Raw genomic sequence first — 21671 nt, 5'->3', positions numbered from 1 at the left:
CCTCAGGTCCTTGTACGTCCAGGCAAAGACGTCATTGTACTCGAGGAATATCCTGAAAGTCGCCGCCTTTAGTACGAGGTTCCAATCATCCCCTACGAGTATCACCTTTGGGTCCTCGTCCTTGCCTAGATTTACTTTTTTCACATTAGTTTCCTCGTACTTGATAGTTTTATCCCGTTCAAACCGGTGGGCCGGTGTGTCATCAACTCGTGCCACCCCTTCCAGGTACCTACCATACTCCGGAGGGAATGACAGCTCTTCTATACTGCCACTTGATTCCCCAATCTCGCATATCTAAAACATGTGACGCTCCGGATGGAGTACCTCGTAGTCCCCCATTTGCCAATGGAAGAGTCCAGACAATGAACTAGTTTCATCTTCAGATCGTCCGTCCAATTCCAGCACTCCCTCCTTGTTGGGTTCCATCCCTCCTCTGTCTCCTTCGGAACCCCACTCCCATCTGTTTGAGTCATCTGAGTCGGAGTCGGACGATGCAAGCTCTTCAGTAATGGGACAACTTGGTGGATAAAATCAAGTCTAGGATTAACACTTGGAAAGGAAAATGGCTTTCTTCTGCGGGAAGGGCAACCTTGGTTAGATCGGTCCTGTCAGCAATGCCCGTTTACCAACTCTCCTGTCAACATCTATCTTCTTCCAAACTTGCCGAGCTCAACGAGCATCTCAAGACTTTCTTTTGGCAAGGTGCTAAAGACAACCGTAAAATATCACTCATATCCTGGGATAAGATATGCAAACCCAAAGAAGAAGGAGGAGTTGGCATTAAAAACCTTCGTGATCGGGGCAAAGCCTTGGGTGCCAAGCTGGTCTGGAGATTGTTCAGAACCCCCCACCTCAAATGGGCTCGACTGTTGCACCACAAATACCTTAATGGAGGGGATCCTATCCAAATCTTCAGAGAAATCAACCCTCCCAGAGGGTCCTGACTATGGAATTTCATGCTAGACTGCAGGAGGATTATCTCTGACAAACTTACTTGGAACTTGGGGTCCGAGGATAAACCCCTTTTCTGGTCTGATTCATGGGGAGGGTACAAGGCAATTGAAAATATCCATGACTTCGGTGCCACTCATATCCTTCTTGAATCACATAGAGGACCCCTGTTAAACAACTATATCTCCCCTTCAGAGGAAGGGGCTAGATGGCAGTGGATCGAGAAGGAAGATGAGGATATCCCGGAAAGGGATAAACAAAAACTTATGGCAATTCTCAAATCAAGGAACATAGTCTTAGGTCATAACGAGGACAAGCTCGTATGGGATGGCTCCTTAAGAGGGGAATACAACTCCGAGGATGGGTACTCTCATATCTCCAAAGTGTTTATAAGACCTATGACTGAGCTTCCCTTGAAACTTTGTTGGGATAGATACTGTCTGCCTAAGGCAGGCATCTTCTCCTCGCTTGCAATTCAAAACAAGCTCCTAACTGCAGACAAATTTAGGAGAATGGGGTATGAGGGCCCTAGTAGATGCCCTCTTTGCGAGGCAGATGAGGAAGACACCAATCATATCCTCCTTAACTGCCCCTTTGCTCACCAATGTTGGATCTGGTTCACCAACAAACTTGAATGGTCTGCAGCCTTCCCCCATACCATCTTAGGAATGCTCAAGGCTTGGCCTCTCCTCAGGCGTGGCTGTCTCTTTGAAGGTTTATGGATAGCTCTCCCTTCTTCCATAATGTGGGAACTATGGAAGGAGAAAAATAGATGTCTCTTTAAGAATGAAAGACTAGAGGTTCTCAAAATCATTAATAGGATAGAGTCAGCTATCACTGAGCTCATAAATAACCGACTTTCATCAGGTTCATTGAAGAACGCCTCTATAACGTATTGGGATGAAAAGATGAAAAAACGTTGGGAGGGCTTATCCTTTCCTCCCTTTGTAGTAGATGGCCCTAATGCAAGTCTTCGATCAAGGGTTGCATGCAGATGGCAGCCCCCAAGCGAAGGTTGGGTGAAGCTAAACTTTGATGGGGCATCCCGTGGCAATCCAGGGCAGGCAGGGATAGGATGTGTTGTTCATAACTAGGAAGGCAAAGAATTAGCAACCCTTGCTTCCCCGGTTGGCATCAATACCAACAATTGGGCGGAATTGTTGGCCCTGGTGGAGGGTCTGCACTTGTGTAGGAATTTAGGAGTGAAAAACTTGGATATTGAAGGAGATTCGGCTATAATTGTCAATGCTCTAAGGAAAGGCAGCATACCTAATTGGAGACTAAACACTTTGTTGTCAAAAGCTCTTGACTTATGCAAAGATTTTGACAAGTTTACAGTCAATCATATTTATAGGGAAGGCAATAAAAGAGCGGATGAGCTGGCCAACATGGGAACCGATGGCATCAAACTCCTCTTTGTGCCACCCTAAGGCCATCCCCTCTTTTGTTTTCTTGTCCTAGTGTTCGTCAGCATGTCTTTCTCTCCATCCCCTTATGTTTCTCCTGCCCAGACTCTAGTTGTCTCGTCCCCCTCTTGTAGACCTTTCCTTGGTCCCTTGCATATATGTATAATCATTCAGACATATATTCATTTAAATCATGCCCATATATTTGTTCTCCCAGACTTTAACTCAGGTAGTCGGGCTTAATCCCTTGATTTGTATATTCATTAATTCACAAATACTCAATCTTATATATAAATACCTCTCCTTCTCACCCATCTAGTCCTTCCATCCTCAAGTCCAAAGAGAGGCTCCTCTTTTTATATTTTGTATATACTTATCTAGAATTTTCATATATAGATACCCACCTAGGTTCAGACATCTATCTTCATAATCAGCCATATATATATATATATAGACATAATCTCACACTCTTGCAGCCCAGGGTCCTCTTAAGAGTTAACGGGGATAGATAAGCACTCACATCCCCGTCGCATGTATTAAGATTCTCTTGACAGTTATATATTTATTTTATATATCTATATATCTATATATATATATATATATATATATATAATGATACATTTTTGGATTCATACATATTCTTATATAAACATCTATATTAAGATGCTGATTTCCTTTTTTCAAATATATATGCATATATATACATATAGGCATATATATACATATTTATATATATATATATATATATATATATATATTTATATATATATATATATATTAGTTTTGTGGAAATCCATAGATCTTTATACTCTCACTTACAGATATTGAGATACATATTTTTATATAAATATATTTATTTTCATCCTTCAATACTTGCGTAATCCTTATTTCATTCATATCTCTCATATATCTATAGGTATATATGTCTTTATACATATTTATATATACTTAGTGTCATACTTTTAAATATATATACATTTATATATTTTTCTAGGTATTTTTACTCTTACCTTTCCATATCTATATACATTTGTTTTAGATTTATATACAGATATTTAGTTATATATATTTATATATATATATATAGAGAGAGAGAGAGAGAGAGAGAGAATCATTTTTACTTTCATATATATATATATATATATATATATATATATTCACTTATTCAGATTTATACCTCTTAGATATAGATGTTTAAGCATATACTTTTTACCACAGGTCGCATTTTCTCCTAATACTTGATTATTCCTAAATTTAGCTTTATGTAGTCTTGTTGCTCCGTTTGGGTAAGCTTTAAGTCTAAGAAGGAGGCAATACCATACATTAATAAGCATAGGTATATAAACGTGCTGGCATATTTCGCATCTAGCTATATGTGGTCATGGATATATAGGTATTATTATTCATGTAGATATTGCCTTCCTCCCTCTAGGACTAAAACTTACCCAGCTATCCTCATCTCTATTTCACTTTTATGATCCCCTATATTTGGTGAGCTGCAGTAGACGTTTGAGACGCAATGGTCGGACATCATACGTCAACCCTCTTTCTCGATCAAATCTTCTTCACGGCTCTATGCAAAGTCGAGGTGATGTTCCATTAGTGATGTGACAGTTGAGGTACCCTTTGCCTGATGGCTTTATGTGGTGGTATTAATTACCTTGATCCTTGAAGATTGCACTCCATACATCGTATCAACCCATTATTTAATTGCTCATTATGAAGCATTAAGACTGCGAGTTCTATTTAGAATGCCCAGTTGGTCCTCCTTGGCATTTCTCAATTAAGCTATGATGGATACCACTCTCAGGCTTCTAGGGTTGAAACCCCAGATGACTTTCGTAGGCGAGATCAAGGATGAGAGAATGAAAGGCATTCTCGTCCAACAAAACCCTCTGATCTCTGGAACGGTTATGAAATTTTTAGGGAAGGAATTCATTATGAATGAGGACCAAACCAAAGCAAACTCGGACATTGCAGCAATGTTTTTAGGCCTCGCAATGCATTTTGAGACAGATAGGGAAATAGTGGTGAAACTATGCAAGAAGGTCTTCATTAAAGATATCCTCGAGGAATTAGAGAGAGTGGTGATCAATATTGATGAGGAACTCACAGCTCCCAAACCTCGGGATTATGATATCCTTATCAGAATGAATAAACCAATTCCTCGCTATCCCATTCTAATCATTGGCGAACCTATTGCCTTCGAAGCTCTTCGCCCTGTTAGAAGCCAAAATCTCCTTTTCCTCTCTTGGATTCTTCTAGTTAAGAAACCTCCTCGTGAGAAATGGCTGATCAACTATTTGGAGGCGGAGAATATCATGGTCATCCCTGATAATATACCAATCTCACGCTCCCCTGTCGGCCCTTCAGCATCAAATCCAGAGAGCTCTAGCTCCAAGCCTCTCCTCAAGCCAAGCAAGAAAGGTTGAAGCTCCTCCGGGACGGCATGCTTCGAGGTTTCTGTTCTGTTATCTCAAAACTCCTTTTTTGTTTTCAAAAGTAACAGAACATTTTCATGTGGATATTTTTACTTAGCTTATAAAACTCCTTGATAGAAATGTCTCATAAATATGTTTATGCTCTGCTAAAACTTTCTCGGTGAACTTCAGATGGTTCTGCCCTTTTGCTACTTCTGAGTTTTTGTTATATTTTGCACATATATAGATATGCAGCCATATATCCATATTTATATATAGATATATGTATATATGCTTATATATTTGCAAAACTGTGGATCTCAATTTATGTTTCTTCTTAGTTATTTACAGTATTTTCGGACTGGGCTCGCTTAGATGGTTCTTTTCATTTCTCTTTAAGCCTCCCATGACATACACTCAGGGCATGATGGGATCTCTATTTAAATCAAATCCTATGATGAATCGTAGCCTATTGCGCTATCTATGTTGGAAGGGCTGAAGCTCCCTTCGGAAGGCAAGCAGCCAGGTCTCTGCATTCGGGGATCTTATGTGTAGTTTTGATCTTTCTCGGTGATATGTCTCTTGTTTTGATCTTTAGAAGTTTCAGGCTATAATGACACTGGGACGCTTTAACTTAGCTTCGAAATTTTGTTAAGTTGTGTTTACGCTTTGCTACATCTTCTTCTCTGTGTATGATCAGTCTCGATTACCTTCAGGCCCTCTATGCCTTTCATAGTCGCAAGCCTTTCATAGTCACAATATATATATATATGTACACATTTATATATGAGGAATATATATAGACATACATCTATATAACCATATGTATATATAGTTATATGTATATATGTTCATATATATTCTTAATTACCTGCCTTTTTTCTCAGACTTTTAAGATATATAGACCTAGATGTATACTTCAATATTCATCTTTCTTTCATATTTAGTCTCTTCCTAGTAATCTCCAGAATAATATTATTAGAATTAGGGTCAATTTGATAAAAAAATTATCTCACTTAAGCTTTCCCATGAAACTCAATTAGGGCTTGGAAGGCTCTTGTTTGAAATATTTTCTTGATGGATGGTAGCACTACACGATTAGAAATATTTATGGAATCTGCCTCGTTAAATTGAGTTTATCTTTTAATCTCCGATGGGCAATCATTGACCACGCATTATGTTTCTGAAGATTTTTTGAGACTAATATCTTGAGTTTTGTATCTTAACAGGGTGACCATCCAGGTAGGTATGATTAATTGTGTAACTTAGATTAGATTAGAAGCTGACCTCTGTTCGGTTTTCTTTTTCCTAACATCCTGGTAAGAAATATTTTAAGATCTTGTGCAGCTTAGGGAGCAGAGCATGCTTAACCCTGTCTTTTCAGGAGTAGAAAGGGTTGCCGCTTACAAGTAGCAGGATCACCCCAAGAGATGGGTAGTCTGCTGCTCAAATTTTCACAAAGGATTCTCACATGCAATCTTCATGACTATTTTGGACAAGATCCCTTTGTGATCTTTTATCTCCATTTGTAACTTAAGTCTTAATATTTTTTCTGATTCTTGAGGGATCTGGGCTAGATCGGAGGTTTTCTTCCCTCTATTCTTTCCTACTGGTGCCCACACTAAATGGAGGTGTAAATGTAACTATTTTTTAATTAATAAAATTCTTTGGCCTCGGCCTCTTATCGATCAAAAAAAAAATATTTAACTTTATCGTTATTTGATTTACTTAATTAGTCACTATAAGGGCACCAAAATAATAAAGTGAAAATATTTAATAAAGGGTTAGAAAGAGCACCACTTTATGGGGAGACATAAGAATTCCTAGCTGGGCATTGGATTTGGAGGGCCTATGAAAGTGAATTTTTTAGCTCATTTTGGTTATACTTGGATATGATATTTTGAGATTTCTCTTGCTGGTTGAACTTGTTCATCTTGTGGCTTTGCAAGGATGGAAACCCTTGCAAGAAACATCTTCTACGTTGGTGAAAGATCCAATCTGGAAGATTAATGGTGGTTTCAGTCAGAGATCACAATTGGGCTTCATTGTTCGGTTAATATCTACAGTTTGCTTCACAGAGAACTCAGAGCGGAATTAGAAGGGATTACTTGGAGAAAATTTAATAGGTTTGCAGCACTGTTTAGAGTAGATTATACCTTATTGTTGGTCGTACCATGTTTCCTTGCTGGTCGTACCATGTTTTGCAGGAGTTTAATGCTGCATTTGTGACGCCTAGGGTTGAAGAACAGATTTATATTCAATTTGTGAATTCCAGTTCATTTTGGAGGTGTGGCGCCCTGTTTTGGAGGCTACTGTTGCTGGTTAATTCTGTTATTGCTCAAATTTGTATGTAATTAGCAAATGGGTATATTGAATATTTGAATTTAACATGATTTATCAACCGGGTCTCTTTGAATTTGATGACATATTGTACTTTCAGTTATTTGCTGGTTGTGGATATTTCAATTTATTGTTATTTCAGTACAATATCATTGTGATATGTATCTATTGTGAAATCACAACTTCTGCATTCCCATCTTCTTCTATTAAACACTTGGAATCACAAAACAAACAATAAAAAAGGCTGTATGCTACACTGTTAAAAACTGCAATATGCCCAAGAATAAAGGCATATCTAGAAACAAGGAAAACTGATCATCTTCATTTAATTTACCTCCTATGGTCTCACAATAGCTGCACCCACAAAGGATACACATATCCACAAATTGATCCATCGAAAGATTCAGCTCATCCAACACCTGAAATTAATTATTGATTACAATAAACATCAGGCTTATAAGTTCATCCAATAGAAGTAATCACCACTGATGGTAATTATAAAAAATGAAAAAAAAATTCTTGACTACACATATATTCATGTATTTAGAAATATGCTATACTCAAAAAACAAAAATTAATAGTAACATGCTAATTTGCCAACTCCATGACAAGAGGAAAATTTGAACCTTGAAAAATATTTCATTAGAACATTACAAAAACTTCATCATTTACTCTTGGTTCCTGGTTTTGGATTATGTCTAAGTTGCCGGTTCCGGTTCAGGTTCGAGACCTCAAGACACCGGTTCAGCAAAATTTTGAGAAGGGTGTTGGGTTCGTTAGTACAGAAACAATGTAAAAATTATATATATGCAGCCTTGAAGCATCAATTAAAATTAGAATGTCACATCCAATAGCATCATATAAAAAACAAAACCAACATAACCTTGTAATCATAGCATCATAATCATACCATCATAGCATCATATACATCAAGTTCAATATCATAATGACAAAATAATAATATCGAGTTCAACTATCATTGTTTCAACAATTGGAACTATAGTTTTAAAGTTTAGTCATCAAATGGATTCACTAAATTATCAACATCATCATTCTCATCCTCCTCATCATTGACATTGACATTAGATGATCGAATGCCAATGCCAATGCCAATGCCACTTGCACTTGCAGTATTAGTGTGCTTGCTTTTCGAATCCTCAAATGCAACAACCTGAGAAATGGAAGCATCCAAATCAATATGCTCTAGCTCTATATCCCACATCTTCAACTCCCCTTGCTTGTAGTCATGTTGCTTGTGTGAAAGGAGACGCAAGTTGGAATGCACATACTAAGTTCTCCCCTCTTTTTGATCGCAATCTATTGCACTTTACTAAGTGGATGAAAGAATATGTGCTCCAATTTCTTTATGTTGCTGGTGAACTAGCAACCTATGAAGACAAAGTAAACAATTAAAGTTATAAAATTACTAGCAACCCATGAAACCAAAGTAAACTATAACTAAAACATAGTTGTGATAAAATAAACTTTCATTAATTGTTAAACTTACTTGTGATAAAATTTTGAAGGCCAGGGGCTGCAAGGATTGGAAGTATGTGCCATAGAAGTACCACCAACTATGAGCATCCTTCTCAAACCTATGACAAAGAGCATCAACACTTAGACTATTTGCATTCACAAAATTTGTGAACTCGTTTGTAATCAAATCTCGCACATTATCTTCAAGAAAGAGTCTACAGAATGTTGCCTTGTATCCTTCAAACACTTCTAAATCTCTCCATGGTGCAAGGCATATCAAAGTAATATTTGGTTATTTAATGGTCATTTAGGTTTCTTAGTTGTTTTAGATAGTTTCTATTTCGGTCTTTAGTTAACGATTGTTTCCTTTAAAAACATCAGTTTGTAATTCTCTATTTATGTAACTTCGTTTCATTAATTGATCATCCAATTACCTGAACATGGTATCAGAGTGAGTTTTTTAAATTCGCTAAAAATCTTTCTAAAAGATTCTTTTAGTTTTTTCAATATTTTTATATGATAAAAATCGTTTTCTTCAAAAGGAAAAATAAGAAGTTTATTTTCGTGGAAAATCGTAGGTCATCTTTTCTAATCCAAGGCCGGATTTCTAAATCAAAGTAGGAATTCTTTCCACGGGCTATTCTAAAGTTTTTTTTCAAATCTATCTGTTCCTTCCACGCGACCTGCAACTAGGGTTCCTAATTGTGTGAGCTTGTTGTTTGAGGCCAAGAAATCATGAAGAAGTTTTTTTTCTACATTTTCTTTTCATTGTGCCTATACTCGCAATTCTCTTCTGCTCATGTGAGTGTACCGAAGGAAAAATCATGGAAGACTTTTCATGTCTACAAATTGCATTACTCAGTTTTTCTTTTTCCGTCATGCAACTTTTGTTGATCGCATTTTTTGTTCATGCCAGGCTTCTTTTTCACGAGTTCTTCTACGATGGAAGGTTGTTGTTGTTTGGTCACATTTCCTACAATATTCCCAACAACAATCCTACCCACGGTTGGACTTTTGTGGTCATGGGTTCTACTCGCGATTTTTTACTAAGTTTGCTGTTCCTGAGACAGATCAGATTGCGACTAAGGTTTCAACCACCATTATTCTACATTTTCTCTATGTTTCTCCAGTTCAAAATTTGCCCTAGGGTTTTGTGATTTGTTGTAAAGGATGAATTGGCAACATGCAAAGAAGCACAACCAAGAAAATTACAAAATGACGGTTGGGTCAATTTGCATGGTGAGAATCTATTCGGTACATGAAGGCATAGTGACGCATTCATTGCTGGAATATTTAACCAAGGTGACGGTTAATTCATTGCATGGCAACCGTCATACTTGATGCAGTGGTGGAGCATCTTTTGCATGTAATCGATTTTTACACATGGTGAATTTGAAAGAAGTGGTGCATTAAATGCACAATGGACGGCATTTTTTGGAAGGAATGTAATTAATTGTAATATCCCACTAATTTTTTTTTTGTTTTTTTCAGGCCAATAGCAATTCATCCACAACAATTACCCGTTAAGGTTAGAGTAATAAGCAAAACAACTAAAGGGAACCCTTACACCTTTTGTTCACCGAGAGCCCAGACTGGGAGGGTGAGAGCATACGGTGTTCCGGGGATCGTCAGCATCAATAAACAAACTGAACATTACAACTACATGGGCGGCAAGCCATCCCCTTCTGCTTATCCAGCAGGATAGAAACTAAACTTCTTGGCGGTAAACCGACCAAGGGAAATATTACAAGAAATAGAAGTTCAATCACTCTACCGCGTATTTCAGCGGGAGGACATTACATTAACAATCACTCTACCGCATATTTCAGCGGAAGGACCAAAACATTGAACTTTATCACTCGACCACTTATTCAGCGGGAGGACATTACATTAAAACATCACTCTACCGCATATTTCAGCGGGAGGACTATTTATCAAAGAAAACTGAATTACAAAACTGAGAAGGCGGCAAGCCAGCCTCTTCCACTTATGCAGTGGGAATTACAAAATAAGCAGATAGAATGGGATGCTCAGTACTACTGAAACAATCCTTACAATATGGAGATGAGATGTGAAGATTAACTGCAGATTTCTACACAATACTGTAATTTTCTGTTACACTGCTCTGCAGGCTGAAAGTACAGTTCCAGCAGCCCATGAAAACATGAAAATACTCATAACTCACTCAATTTTTACCCGAATTGACTCAAATCAAGCCCAATCCCACCATACATCCAATACAATGACAACCAATCACAGCCACACCCCAAACAACCCTCTTTTTATTTTGCACGCATCCCAATGCAACCCAAAAAAACCCACGCCTAGACTAGGAATTTCGATTTTGCATAACTAAATCAATACTCAAACAAATGTGCTAAAAACTTACAAACTTATTTGCCAGTGCTGGGAAGGAAGATAGGAATAATACCCATAACTATCAGACGCTCCAGCAAAGAGATGTGAGCAAAAATGTGTTTCAGCCACAGGCAAAACCAGCAAGTCCAGAATCGTTGCAACACCAAGATGTCTATGGCAAAGCTCTGAAAGCGATAGGAGAATACAAGGCACAGCTAGGTACTGTATTTCAAGTACGAAACCGGGTAGCACTAGGGAGACGCACTCCGAAGCCTCAAGTTCTGTCGCCAATCCGGTAGCATAACATTACAGATTTTCAAGATGGTCCAAATGGGAACCCAAGCCTCATATTTATAACTTCATTCTTCAAATCCAAATGACATCCCTCCAAATTCCACGCTTGCATTTGAATTTCATTCCACTTTCATGTGGACCCAAGAGTAGCGCCCAACTCCCTAAGTCAAAAGTCACGCCCAAGAGAGGGGAGGACCCACGTTGGACACTTAGGCACAAAATGGCGATGTAAAGTGAAATAATATCCCTTTTAAAAAAACATTTCACGTCCCATAAAATAATTGAATTTCGCCCAAACTTAGGATTAAACAGGTATTAATCCCAAATTTAATAAACCAGCAGCCAAAAAATAGATTAATTAAATATTAACCTTAGGAAAGGAAATAATATTTAATTATGTTGCAAATATCTCCCGCACTGATTATTATCCTCCAAGATGAAACTAAACCCAGACGACCACAAACTGCTGCAGAATTCAAACCCCTGACTACTGCCAAAAATAGAAATGTGCCACCCAGCCACTTACTAAAAATAGTAAGTCAAGAATTAATGCTCAAAAAAATATGATCATCGCGTCCAGAGGCAAAGTAAGGAGTGTTCGGTCGGACAATGGCACCAGAACGGTCATCCCCTGACTTACTAAAAATAGTAAGTCCTCGTTTCATCGATGCTAGACCCTGATTACTTATTCCACCTAGCCTATGGGTCTCAGGAATAGGCTAATGGACCTCTGAAAGAACATCAGTGAGAAGGGGACATTACAGTCCGCCCTCCCCAAAATTGCTTGTCCTCAAGCAACTGTAAGGCTGGATGCAATAGAATCTCCTCATTCTCCCACGTAGCATCCTCTGCTGGTAGATTCTTCCATTTGATCAAGTATTCCCTGATCACTCTTCTCCTCAAAGTTCGCTCCCTGAATTCAAGGACAGCTTCTGGAACCAAAACCAACTCTCCCTCCTCATCAAGTGGAGGTAGCTCAGCTGAAGCAACTACATTATGTCCCAAAGCCTTCTTAAGGCGAGACACATGAAACACATTATGGATCCTGCTGCTTGCCGGTAATTCCAACTCATAAGCCACTTCTCCAACCCTTCTACTGACTCTGAAAGGCCCATAGAATCGAGGTTTCAATTTCTCAACCCCACTCTTCTTGAGAGTAGACTGCCTGTAATGCTGGAGCCTCAAATAAACCATGTCGCCCACCTCAAAGGTGCGCTCAATACGCTGCTGATCAGCATACAACTTCTGCTGATTCTGTGCATGTTGTAGATTGTCCCTCAAGATTCTCAGAATATCCTAACTTTGCTGTATCATATCTTTCGCCTGAGGGGTTCTGCTATCACCAAATACCAAGTCTGCGAAGCTAGGAGCTTCATAACCATATAGTGCCATGAATGGTGACATCCGGATGGACATGTGATAGGAAGAATTGTAACAATACTCCCCTAGGTGAAGCCACCTCACCCAAGTATTCTGCTGTTCCGAGACATAGTTTCTGAGATAACCTTCCACCCACTTATTTACTATCTCGGTCTGTCCATCAATTTGGGAGTGATAATTGGTGCTTGGAGTGAGCACATTCCCACACAATCTGAAAATTTCCTGCCAAAAGGCACTTAGGAACTTGCTGTCCCTATCACTCACAATGTTCTTCGGTAAACCATGCAGTCTGAATACCTCTCGGAAGAACACTTCAGCAACTTGTGCTGCTGTAAAAGAGCTGGTAATGGCGAAGAAATGAGCAAACTTTGTAAGTCTGTCCACCACTACATAAATACTATCTTTTCCTTGAGCCCGAGGCAACCCCGTGATGAAATCCATGGAAATACTTTCCCATTTTTGACCGGGAATAGGCAAGGGTTGTAACAAACCAGCAGGTAGAGTGTGCTCATCCTTGTTCTTCTGACATGTATGACACTCTTTAATGTACTTCAAAACATCATTTTTAAGCCCCTTCCAAGAGAATCTCTCTCGGATCTGCCTGTATGTCTTGAAATAACCTTGGTGACCAGCAAGGGGAATGTCATGGAAGGTCTGCAAAATCTTCTCTTTTAACTTAGATTCAGGTACTATGAAGATTCTTCCCTTGTACAGTATCAATCCTTCAACCAATTTGTACCTTTCATCATGAAAAGTACCCTCTACAAGACTGATTGCAAACTGATTTTTGGCATAATCAGCAAGCAACAACTCTTTCCAACCAGCAGTAAGCTCGCAGAGTGAGCTCAAATGGGGCCTCCGTGATAAGGCATCTGCTACCACATTGTTTTTCCCCTTTACATACTCAATATCGAAGTCGTAAGCTTGTAGCTTACTCACCCATTTCTGCTGTCTCTCATTCAGATCCTTCTGGTGCATGAAGTGCTTAAGACTGTTGTGGTCAGTCTTGACAATGAACTTACTTCCCACCAAATATTGTCTGAATTTTGCAAGTGCATGCATTATGGCAAGCATTTCCTTGTCATAAATGGAGTATAGTCTCTCAGGACCTCTCAACTTTCTGCTCTCAAAAACTATAGGGTGCTTATCCTGCATGAGGACCGCACCAACACCTTCTCCAGACGCATCACATTGTAGTTCAAATGGCCTGGTAAAATCGGGCAATGCTAAAACTGGGCAGGAGCTCATGATCCTCTTAAACTGCTCAAATGTTGTCTGTGCCTTCTCAGACCACTCAAAGGCCCCTTTCTTGGTAAGATCTATAAGGGGGGCAGCCAACTGAGAATATCCCTTTACAAATCTCCGATAGAATCCACACAATCCCAAAAATCCTCTCAGATGTGTTATGTTTTCTGGAGTAGGCCAATCGATGATAGCCCTAATCTTTTCAGGGTCTACCTTCACACCACCTGCACTGATGATGTGACCCAGGTAGAGCAACTCTTCCATCCCAAATTCACACTTGGATTCCTTGGCGAAGAGGGATTCAGATTCTAGTATGCCCAACACTTCATCCAACTGCTGAAGATGCTCTTTCCATGATCTGCTGAAAATCAGGATGTCATCAAAAATTATCAACACAAACTTCCTCAACTGTGAAGATCCTGTTCATGCATGACTGGAATGTAGCAGGAGCATTCGTCAACCCAAAGGGCATGACTAAGAACTCAAAGTGCCCAAAGTGGCACTTGAAAGCAGTCTTCTCCACATCTGAAGCTCTCATCCTAATCTGATGGTACCCCGATCTGAGGTCAATTTTGGAAAAGAACACTGCCCCATGTAGCTCATCAATGAGCTCATCAATCCTCGGAATAGGATACCGATTCTTGATGGTCTTCTGATTCAACGATCTATAATCCACACACATGCGCATGGTCCCATCCTTCTTTCTCACCAGAACAACAGCCGAAGCAAAGGGACTTTTGCTAGGCCGGATGTAACCCATGTCAAGCAATTCCTGAATTGCTTTCTCGATCTCATCTTTCTGCTTTTTGGGGTATCGGTAAGGAGTAGTCATGACTGGCTTAGCTCCTTCCTCAAGCTCAATAATGTGTTCAGCACCTCTTTCAGGAGGTCTACCAGGAGGTGGCTTTTCGAACACCTTGCTTCTCTTAGTTATCAAAGCTTGAATGTCTTCAGGATACTTTCTGTGCTCTTGTCGTGGTTCTGAAGGTATCACCACAATATTGCTCTTATCTTTGACCATTGCTGAAATGTCTGAGGAATAATTGCCCTTATCCACCAATGGATTGGAAGGCATTATCAAACACTCCGCTGCCCACTCCACCTGATTATGGCGGATCAGCCTATCCATTCTTTTCAAGGATACAAACTTAAGTCCCCCATGCGACATTCCTCTCAAAACTACCTTTTTCCCTTCGGACATGAATTTCAGCTCCATGGTTTGTAGGTTTAGTGTGATCTCACCAAGAGATCTCAACCATTGAATCCCGAGGACTGCATCATTAGTCCCTCCAATGCTTACCACAAAGAAATCATCTCTGATTTCATGATTTCCCAACTTCAGAGACATGTTGGAAATCATTCTATTACAGGATATAGTGGAGCCATCTGCTACCATGACTTTGAAGCCCTCAACTTCCTCTGCCACTAGTCCCTTTTTTGCAACAATTCTTTCATCAATGAAGTTGTGTGTTGCACCCGTGTCAATGAGAGCTATGACACGATGCTCTCCAATCACACCTCGAACTCTGAAAGACTCATTCTTGTGAATGCTCAAGAGTTGAGCAACTACTCCTCTATCTTCTGACCCAAATTCGGGCCCTTCAAGAGCCTCTTCATACTCGCTGTCCTCAACTTCAGTCTGCTGTTCTGAAATTTCAGAATCTGATCCATCTCCAGAATAGCCTTCCATTTGATGTAAATTCCCCTTTCCATGGCACCTATGCCCGGGAACCCACGGTTCTCTGCAAGAATAGCATAGATTCTTTCTCCGGAGCTCTTGACGGAGCCCATCATCCATTCGCGGAGGGAACCTCTTGGTCTGATTAGCGAACTTCTTTTTATCCTTTCTGAAAGGGAAAGGCTTGGACTGAATTTTACTCTTAGGGGCAGCCAACTCCATACTTCTGGATTTTTTTATAGCTTCTGCCAGTGTGGGCGGATCAAAAGCTTTGACCCATCCTCTCAATGGTTCTTCAAGTCCTTCAGTGAAAAGGACAACCAGTCGCTTCTCTGAGATGCTACTCACCATGACTGACAGGTTTTGGAATTCAGTCACGTAAGTGTCCAAGGAACCTTGCTGCCTCAGTTGTGCAAGTTCTCTAAACTTCACCTCTGGATCCCTGGTGTCAAATCTCTCAATTAGCTTGTTGGTGAAATCAGCATAGGTGGTGACTAAGTTGTGACCAAGGGTGACCAACCCATGGTACCACCATTCGTGGGCCACTCCATCCAAGTGCAAGGTAGCAAACTTGATGGCATCCTCCTCCGGCATCGGTCTCAAGGACAAGTAATTGTCCAACTTCTGTACCCATGCTCTAGCAGTACCCTTAGCGCTCCCATCAAAGTGTGCTAAGGTCACTCTTCCAAGAGCTTGCTGGAAATCTCTTGGGGCAGCAGACTTGTAGTCATTCCTCCGTCCTCTTTTCATTTTCTGATTCATGAATTGATCCAGAGTTAGGATATCTCGGATCTCACCAGGAAGGGAAGCATACTCCATGTAGCTATTTCTTATCTCATCAGCTGTGGGTATCTCTGTTTCAGCTTGTTGTACTTCTTTGGGCAAAAAGACAGGTTGTAAAGGCCTTGGGGCTGAACCTCCATTGTTACTCCCGTTATTGCTCCCATTTCCATTGCTTACAGGAATGTTAGAAGTGCTGGCTTCCGGTCCATTGTTGGGCTGATTAGGGGTCCCAACAACGTTCTGGTTGAGCTTTGACAGCAATAATGACATCATGTCCATCATGGCATTGAATTGCCTCTTTGCCTTCTTGTCGGGTGCCTCATTTGTTTCTGCAGTCTTATCTGCCATTGAATCCACTGAATCTGAGGTATCTAGATTCTTCCCTCTGTTCCTCAGTACTTCTGAAAATGTGTCCTCTTCGGGCACTATAGGAACCTGAAATTGCTGTCTCTTCTGTTCTCTGTTGTAGTGTCTGACGTCTCTGTCACTCATGGAGACTTCTGAACCCACTGACTCTCACAGGCTGGCAGGAAAACCAGCTCTGATACCACTGTAATATCCCACTAATTTTTTTTTTGTTTTTTCAGGCCAATAGCAATTCATCCACAACAATTACCCGTTAAGGTTAGAGTAATAAGCAAAACAACTAAAGGGAACCCTTACACCTTTTGTTCACCGAGAGCCCAGACTGGGAGGGTGAGAGCATACGGTGTTTCGGGGATCGTCAGCATCAATAAACAAACTGAACATTACAACTACATGGGCGGCAAGCCATCCCCTTCTGCTTATCCAGCAGGATAGAAACTAAACTTCTTGGCGGTAAACCGACCAAGGGAAATATTACAAGAAATAGAAGTTCAATCACTCTACCGCGTATTTCAGCGGGAGGACATTACATTAACAATCACTCTACCGCATATTTCAGCGGAAGGACCAAAACATTGAACTTTATCACTCGACCACTTACTCAGCGGGAGGACATTACATTAAAACATCACTCTACCGCATATTTCAGCGGGAGGACTATTTATCAAAGAAAACTGAATTACAAAACTGAGAAGGCGGCAAGCCAGCCTCTTCCACTTATGCAGTGGGAATTACAAAATAAGCAGATAGAATGGGATGCTCAGTACTACTGAAACAATCCTTACAATATGGAGATGAGATGGGAAGATTAACTGCAGATTTCTACACAATACTGTAATTTTCTGTTACACTGCTCTGCAGGCTGAAAGTACAGTTCCAGCAGCCCATGAAAACATGAAAATACTCATAACTCACTCAATTTTTACCCGAATTGACTCAAATCAAGCCCAATCCCACCATACATCCAATACAATGACAACCAATCACAGCCACACCCCAAACAACCCTCTTTTTATTTTGCACGCATCCCAATGCAACCCAAAAAAACCCACGCCTAGACTAGGAATTTCGATTTTGCATAACTAAATCAATACTCAAACAAATGTGCTAAAAACTTACAAACTTATTTGCCAGTGCTGGGAAGGAAGATAGGAATAATACCCATAACTATCAGACGCTCCAGCAGAGAGATGTGAGCAAAAATGTGTTTCAGCCACAGGCAAAACCAGCAAGTCCAGAATCGTTGCAACACCAAGATGTCTATGGCAAAGCTCTGAAAGCGATAGGAGAATACAAGGCACAGCTAGGTACTGTATTTCAAGTACGAAACCGGGTAGCACTAGGGAGACGCACTCCGAAGCCTCAAGTTCTGTCGCCAATCCGGCAGCATAACATTACAGATTTTCAAGATGGTCCAAATGGGAACCCAAGCCTCATATTTATAACTTCATTCTTCAAATCCAAATGACATCCCTCCAAATTCCACGCTTGCATTTGAATTTCATTCCACTTTCATGTGGACCCAAGAGTAGCGCCCAACTCCCTAAGTCAAAAGTCACGCCCAAGAGAGGGGAGGACCCACGTTGGACACTTAGGCACAAAATGGCAATGTAAAGTGAAATAATATCCCTTTTAAAAAAACATTTCACGTCCCATAAAATAATTGAATTTCGCCCAAACTTAGGATTAAACAGGTATTAATCCCAAATTTAATAAACCAGCAGCCAAAAAATAGATTAATTAAATATTAACCTTAGGAAAGGAAATAATATTTAATTATGTTGCAAATATCTCCCGCACTGATTATTATCCTCCAAGATGAAACTAAACCCAGACGACCACAAACTGCTGCAGAATTCAAACCCCTGACTACTGCCAAAAATAGAAATGTGCCACCCAGCCACTTACTAAAAATAGTAAGTCAAGAATTAATGCTCAGAAAAATATGATCATCGCGTCCAGAGGCAAAGCAAGGAGTGTTCGGTCGGACAATGGCACCAGAACGGTCATCCCCTGACTTACTAAAAATAGTAAGTCCTCGTTTCATCGATGCTAGACCCTGATTACTTATTCCACCTAGCCTATGGGTCTCAGGAATAGGCTAATGGACCTCTGAAAGAACATCAGTGAGAAGGGGACATTACATTAATTGATAATGGGCATAATGGGTCATTAATGCTTATTCCCACCTTGTTGCATCATGTGTGTGGAATATTTTGGGTCAAACCCTAATTAGGGTTTTGCATGTAGCCAAGGCTTGAAGCCTATATAAAGGGGTGACCCCCCTCATTTGTAAAAGAAGGGAAATTTGTATGACATTGTTGCGATAAGTTTTTGAGATAATAACAGTGATGCATTGTTCTCTAATGGTGTTCACTTAAGTTGTTTTTTCAAAACTTGCATGGTTTCACCTTCCTCACTTAGAGTAGAAGTAGTATAGTGCTTTGATTTCAATGGAGAAAGTAATGGTGTTTGATGAATTTCCATGGTTCATACTTTTTGCATCTTGTTGATTATAAGTTGTCGTGTAAAGTTAGCCTGAGCCACCAAATTTGTGCTAAGTTCGATTGTGAATAGTCGTTTGGATTGCATTGTGTTGGATATTCAAATGCACTTTCCCAATGTGAAAATCCTTCAACATCCTCAGAAGATTGCACCAGTTCTTGTGGAGTTGTAGTTAAACTTGGCGAAGCAGAGCTTGGTTTATTTGGAAATTGTCCACTAAAGTATTATCTATTGATATCACTCCCCTTAGGAGTAAATTTAGATCCTTGTAACCCTTTCCCCTTTAATTTCAATTCATTCCAGTTCAATTTGTTGAAAGCAGAAGCATCATAGAATTGCTATATCTAATGCTGAAGTTCCAGCCACAACAAAGAAGTGAAAGAACAATCCAAACGTAAGTCCTCTTGGATTACCAACATATCACATCGGGCCAATTGAGTCACGTCCATTGCATAAAGGAACCTTGGAGTCGATTGTTTGAACTCACTGCAATCTTAGCATGCAATCGTACTTTGATCAAGAGAGAGTGAAGTGATCGTTAGGCAACTTTATTTTGTGTTAGGAGTTGTCATAAAAAAACACGTCAACACGTCTTCCCTTAGGTCCACCTGATGGGAGGGATTCAGATGAATCGGACTCTAAAGTTGTAGAATCTCCCAAGCATGACATTGCACCACCCAACTTTCCTCAAAAAAAAAATTATCTGCATCCAAAAGACTTTGTTCCAAGCACGCCAGGTGATGTTGATACTCTTGAATTGGATGTCGGTACTTCTACTCTTCAAGCTAAGTGGTAGGCCAAGACCATTGGTGATCACCATGATGATGAACTTATTGAGGGTAGATCAACAAGAAGATAGATCAAGCAGAAGAACACAATTAACTTTTCTCTTATGGCCAACATTCATAGTGTGTATGAGCCTCAAACATATTCAAAGGCTAAAAGAATCCTTGAGTTGGAACAGACTATGGAAGCTGAACACCATGGTCTTCTAAAGAACAACACTTGGGTCCTGTGTTTTCAACCTAGGAAGAAACCCATTGGCTACAAATGGGTGTATAAAGTTAAGTATAAGGCTGATGGAACTCTTCATAAGTACAAGGCTCGGTTGCTTGCCAAAGGGTTCTCGTAGAAAGAAGGCATCAACTATGAGGAGATATTTTCTCCCACGGCCAAAATGAGCACCATCTAGCTTGTCCTCGCTATGTCAACCTAGTTTGCCTTGAAAGTCCATCAAATGGACATTGAGAGTGTCTTCCTCATTAGTGAGTTGAAATCCAAAGTTTATATGATGCAGCGTCCAAGTTTCAAGGTTGTCGGTAAAGAACACCAAGAATGCAGACTAGTGAAAGCACTCTATGGCCTCAAACAGGCTACTCGAGCATGGTACATAAAAATTGATAAGTACTTGGTTGATCAAGGCTTTCAAAGGAGTCCTTTCAATCCCAATTTGTATGTCAAGAATACTGGTTGTGATATCCTTCTTGTCATCTATGTTGATGACCTAATCATCAATGGTAGTGCAGCACATTTGATCAAGGAGATCAAACAGAATTTGTGTCAGTCCTTTAACATGACAAACTTGGGACTTCTGCATTATTGTCTTAATGTAGAGTTTCGGAAGACAAATGACCACATTTTTATTTCTTAGTCAAAGTATGTTCTGAGTCTGCTGGATAAATTTAGAATGCACGATTGCAAACCTGCATCTACACCTATGGAGAAAGGGTTGAACCTATTAGCCAAATCATATTCACCTATGGTGAATGAATTAGTGTTCAAGCAACTAGTGGGCATCCTCATCTATCTCACCGCCACTAGACCTGACCTCAGTTATGCTGTGAGCTACATATCTCACTTCATGAGAGCTCCTAAAGCTGAACATTGAGTTGTAGCAAAGCATGTGCTAAGATATGTGAAGGGCACTCCCGACTTTGACATTTTATACAGCAGAAGCAAAGATCCTAGGCTCATTGATTTTACAGACTCAAATTGGGTAGGTTTTGTTGATAACAAAAAGTCCACTTATGGGTATGTCTTCAGTTTGGGCATAGGTGCAGTCACATTGACCACCAAGAAGCAACAGGCAATAGCTCTTTCCTCGACCGAAGTTGAATATCGAGGAACTATTAAGGCATCTTGTGAGGTAATTTAGCTTCGAAGGATGCTTTATGGCATACAAATGTCTCAAGTAGGTCCTTCTCCCTTGTTTTGTGATAATCAAGGGGTGTTGAAACCTGCCAAGAATCTAGTCTTCCATTAGCACACCAAACATGTTGAGCTTCACTAACATTTCATTCGATAGCTTGTAGTTCAAACACAGTATTTTCCAATTGAGGATCATACTATAGACATCCTCACCAAGTCTCTGAGCTCGGACAAGTTTGTGAATTTAGAGGACAACTTGATGTAGCTGATAGGATGAACATTAAGGAAGGATATTAAAGTAATATTTGGTTATTTAATGGT

General features: G+C 39.9%; 1 protein-coding gene across 7 annotated transcripts in view; it reads right to left on the bottom strand.

The window, feature by feature from the left end:
• The window catches only part of LOC131029254 (flap endonuclease 1-B), a 235231-nt gene that overhangs the window by 117743 nt on the left and 95817 nt on the right, over positions 1 to 21671 (bottom strand). For all 7 annotated transcript variants that reach the window (XM_057959668.2, XM_057959669.2, XM_057959671.2 and 4 more), the window contains one exon: positions 7452 to 7536. In XM_057959668.2, the coding sequence (XP_057815651.1) occupies positions 7452 to 7536 (85 nt within the window). The remainder of the gene's footprint in view (positions 1 to 7451; positions 7537 to 21671) is intronic.

Source organism: Cryptomeria japonica, chromosome 5 (genome assembly GCF_030272615.1).
Source record: "Cryptomeria japonica chromosome 5, Sugi_1.0, whole genome shotgun sequence".
Taxonomy (NCBI): Eukaryota; Viridiplantae; Streptophyta; class Pinopsida; order Cupressales; family Cupressaceae; genus Cryptomeria; species Cryptomeria japonica.
Note: the sequence above shows the minus strand (reverse complement) of the source record. Positions and strands in the feature narration are given on the sequence as shown.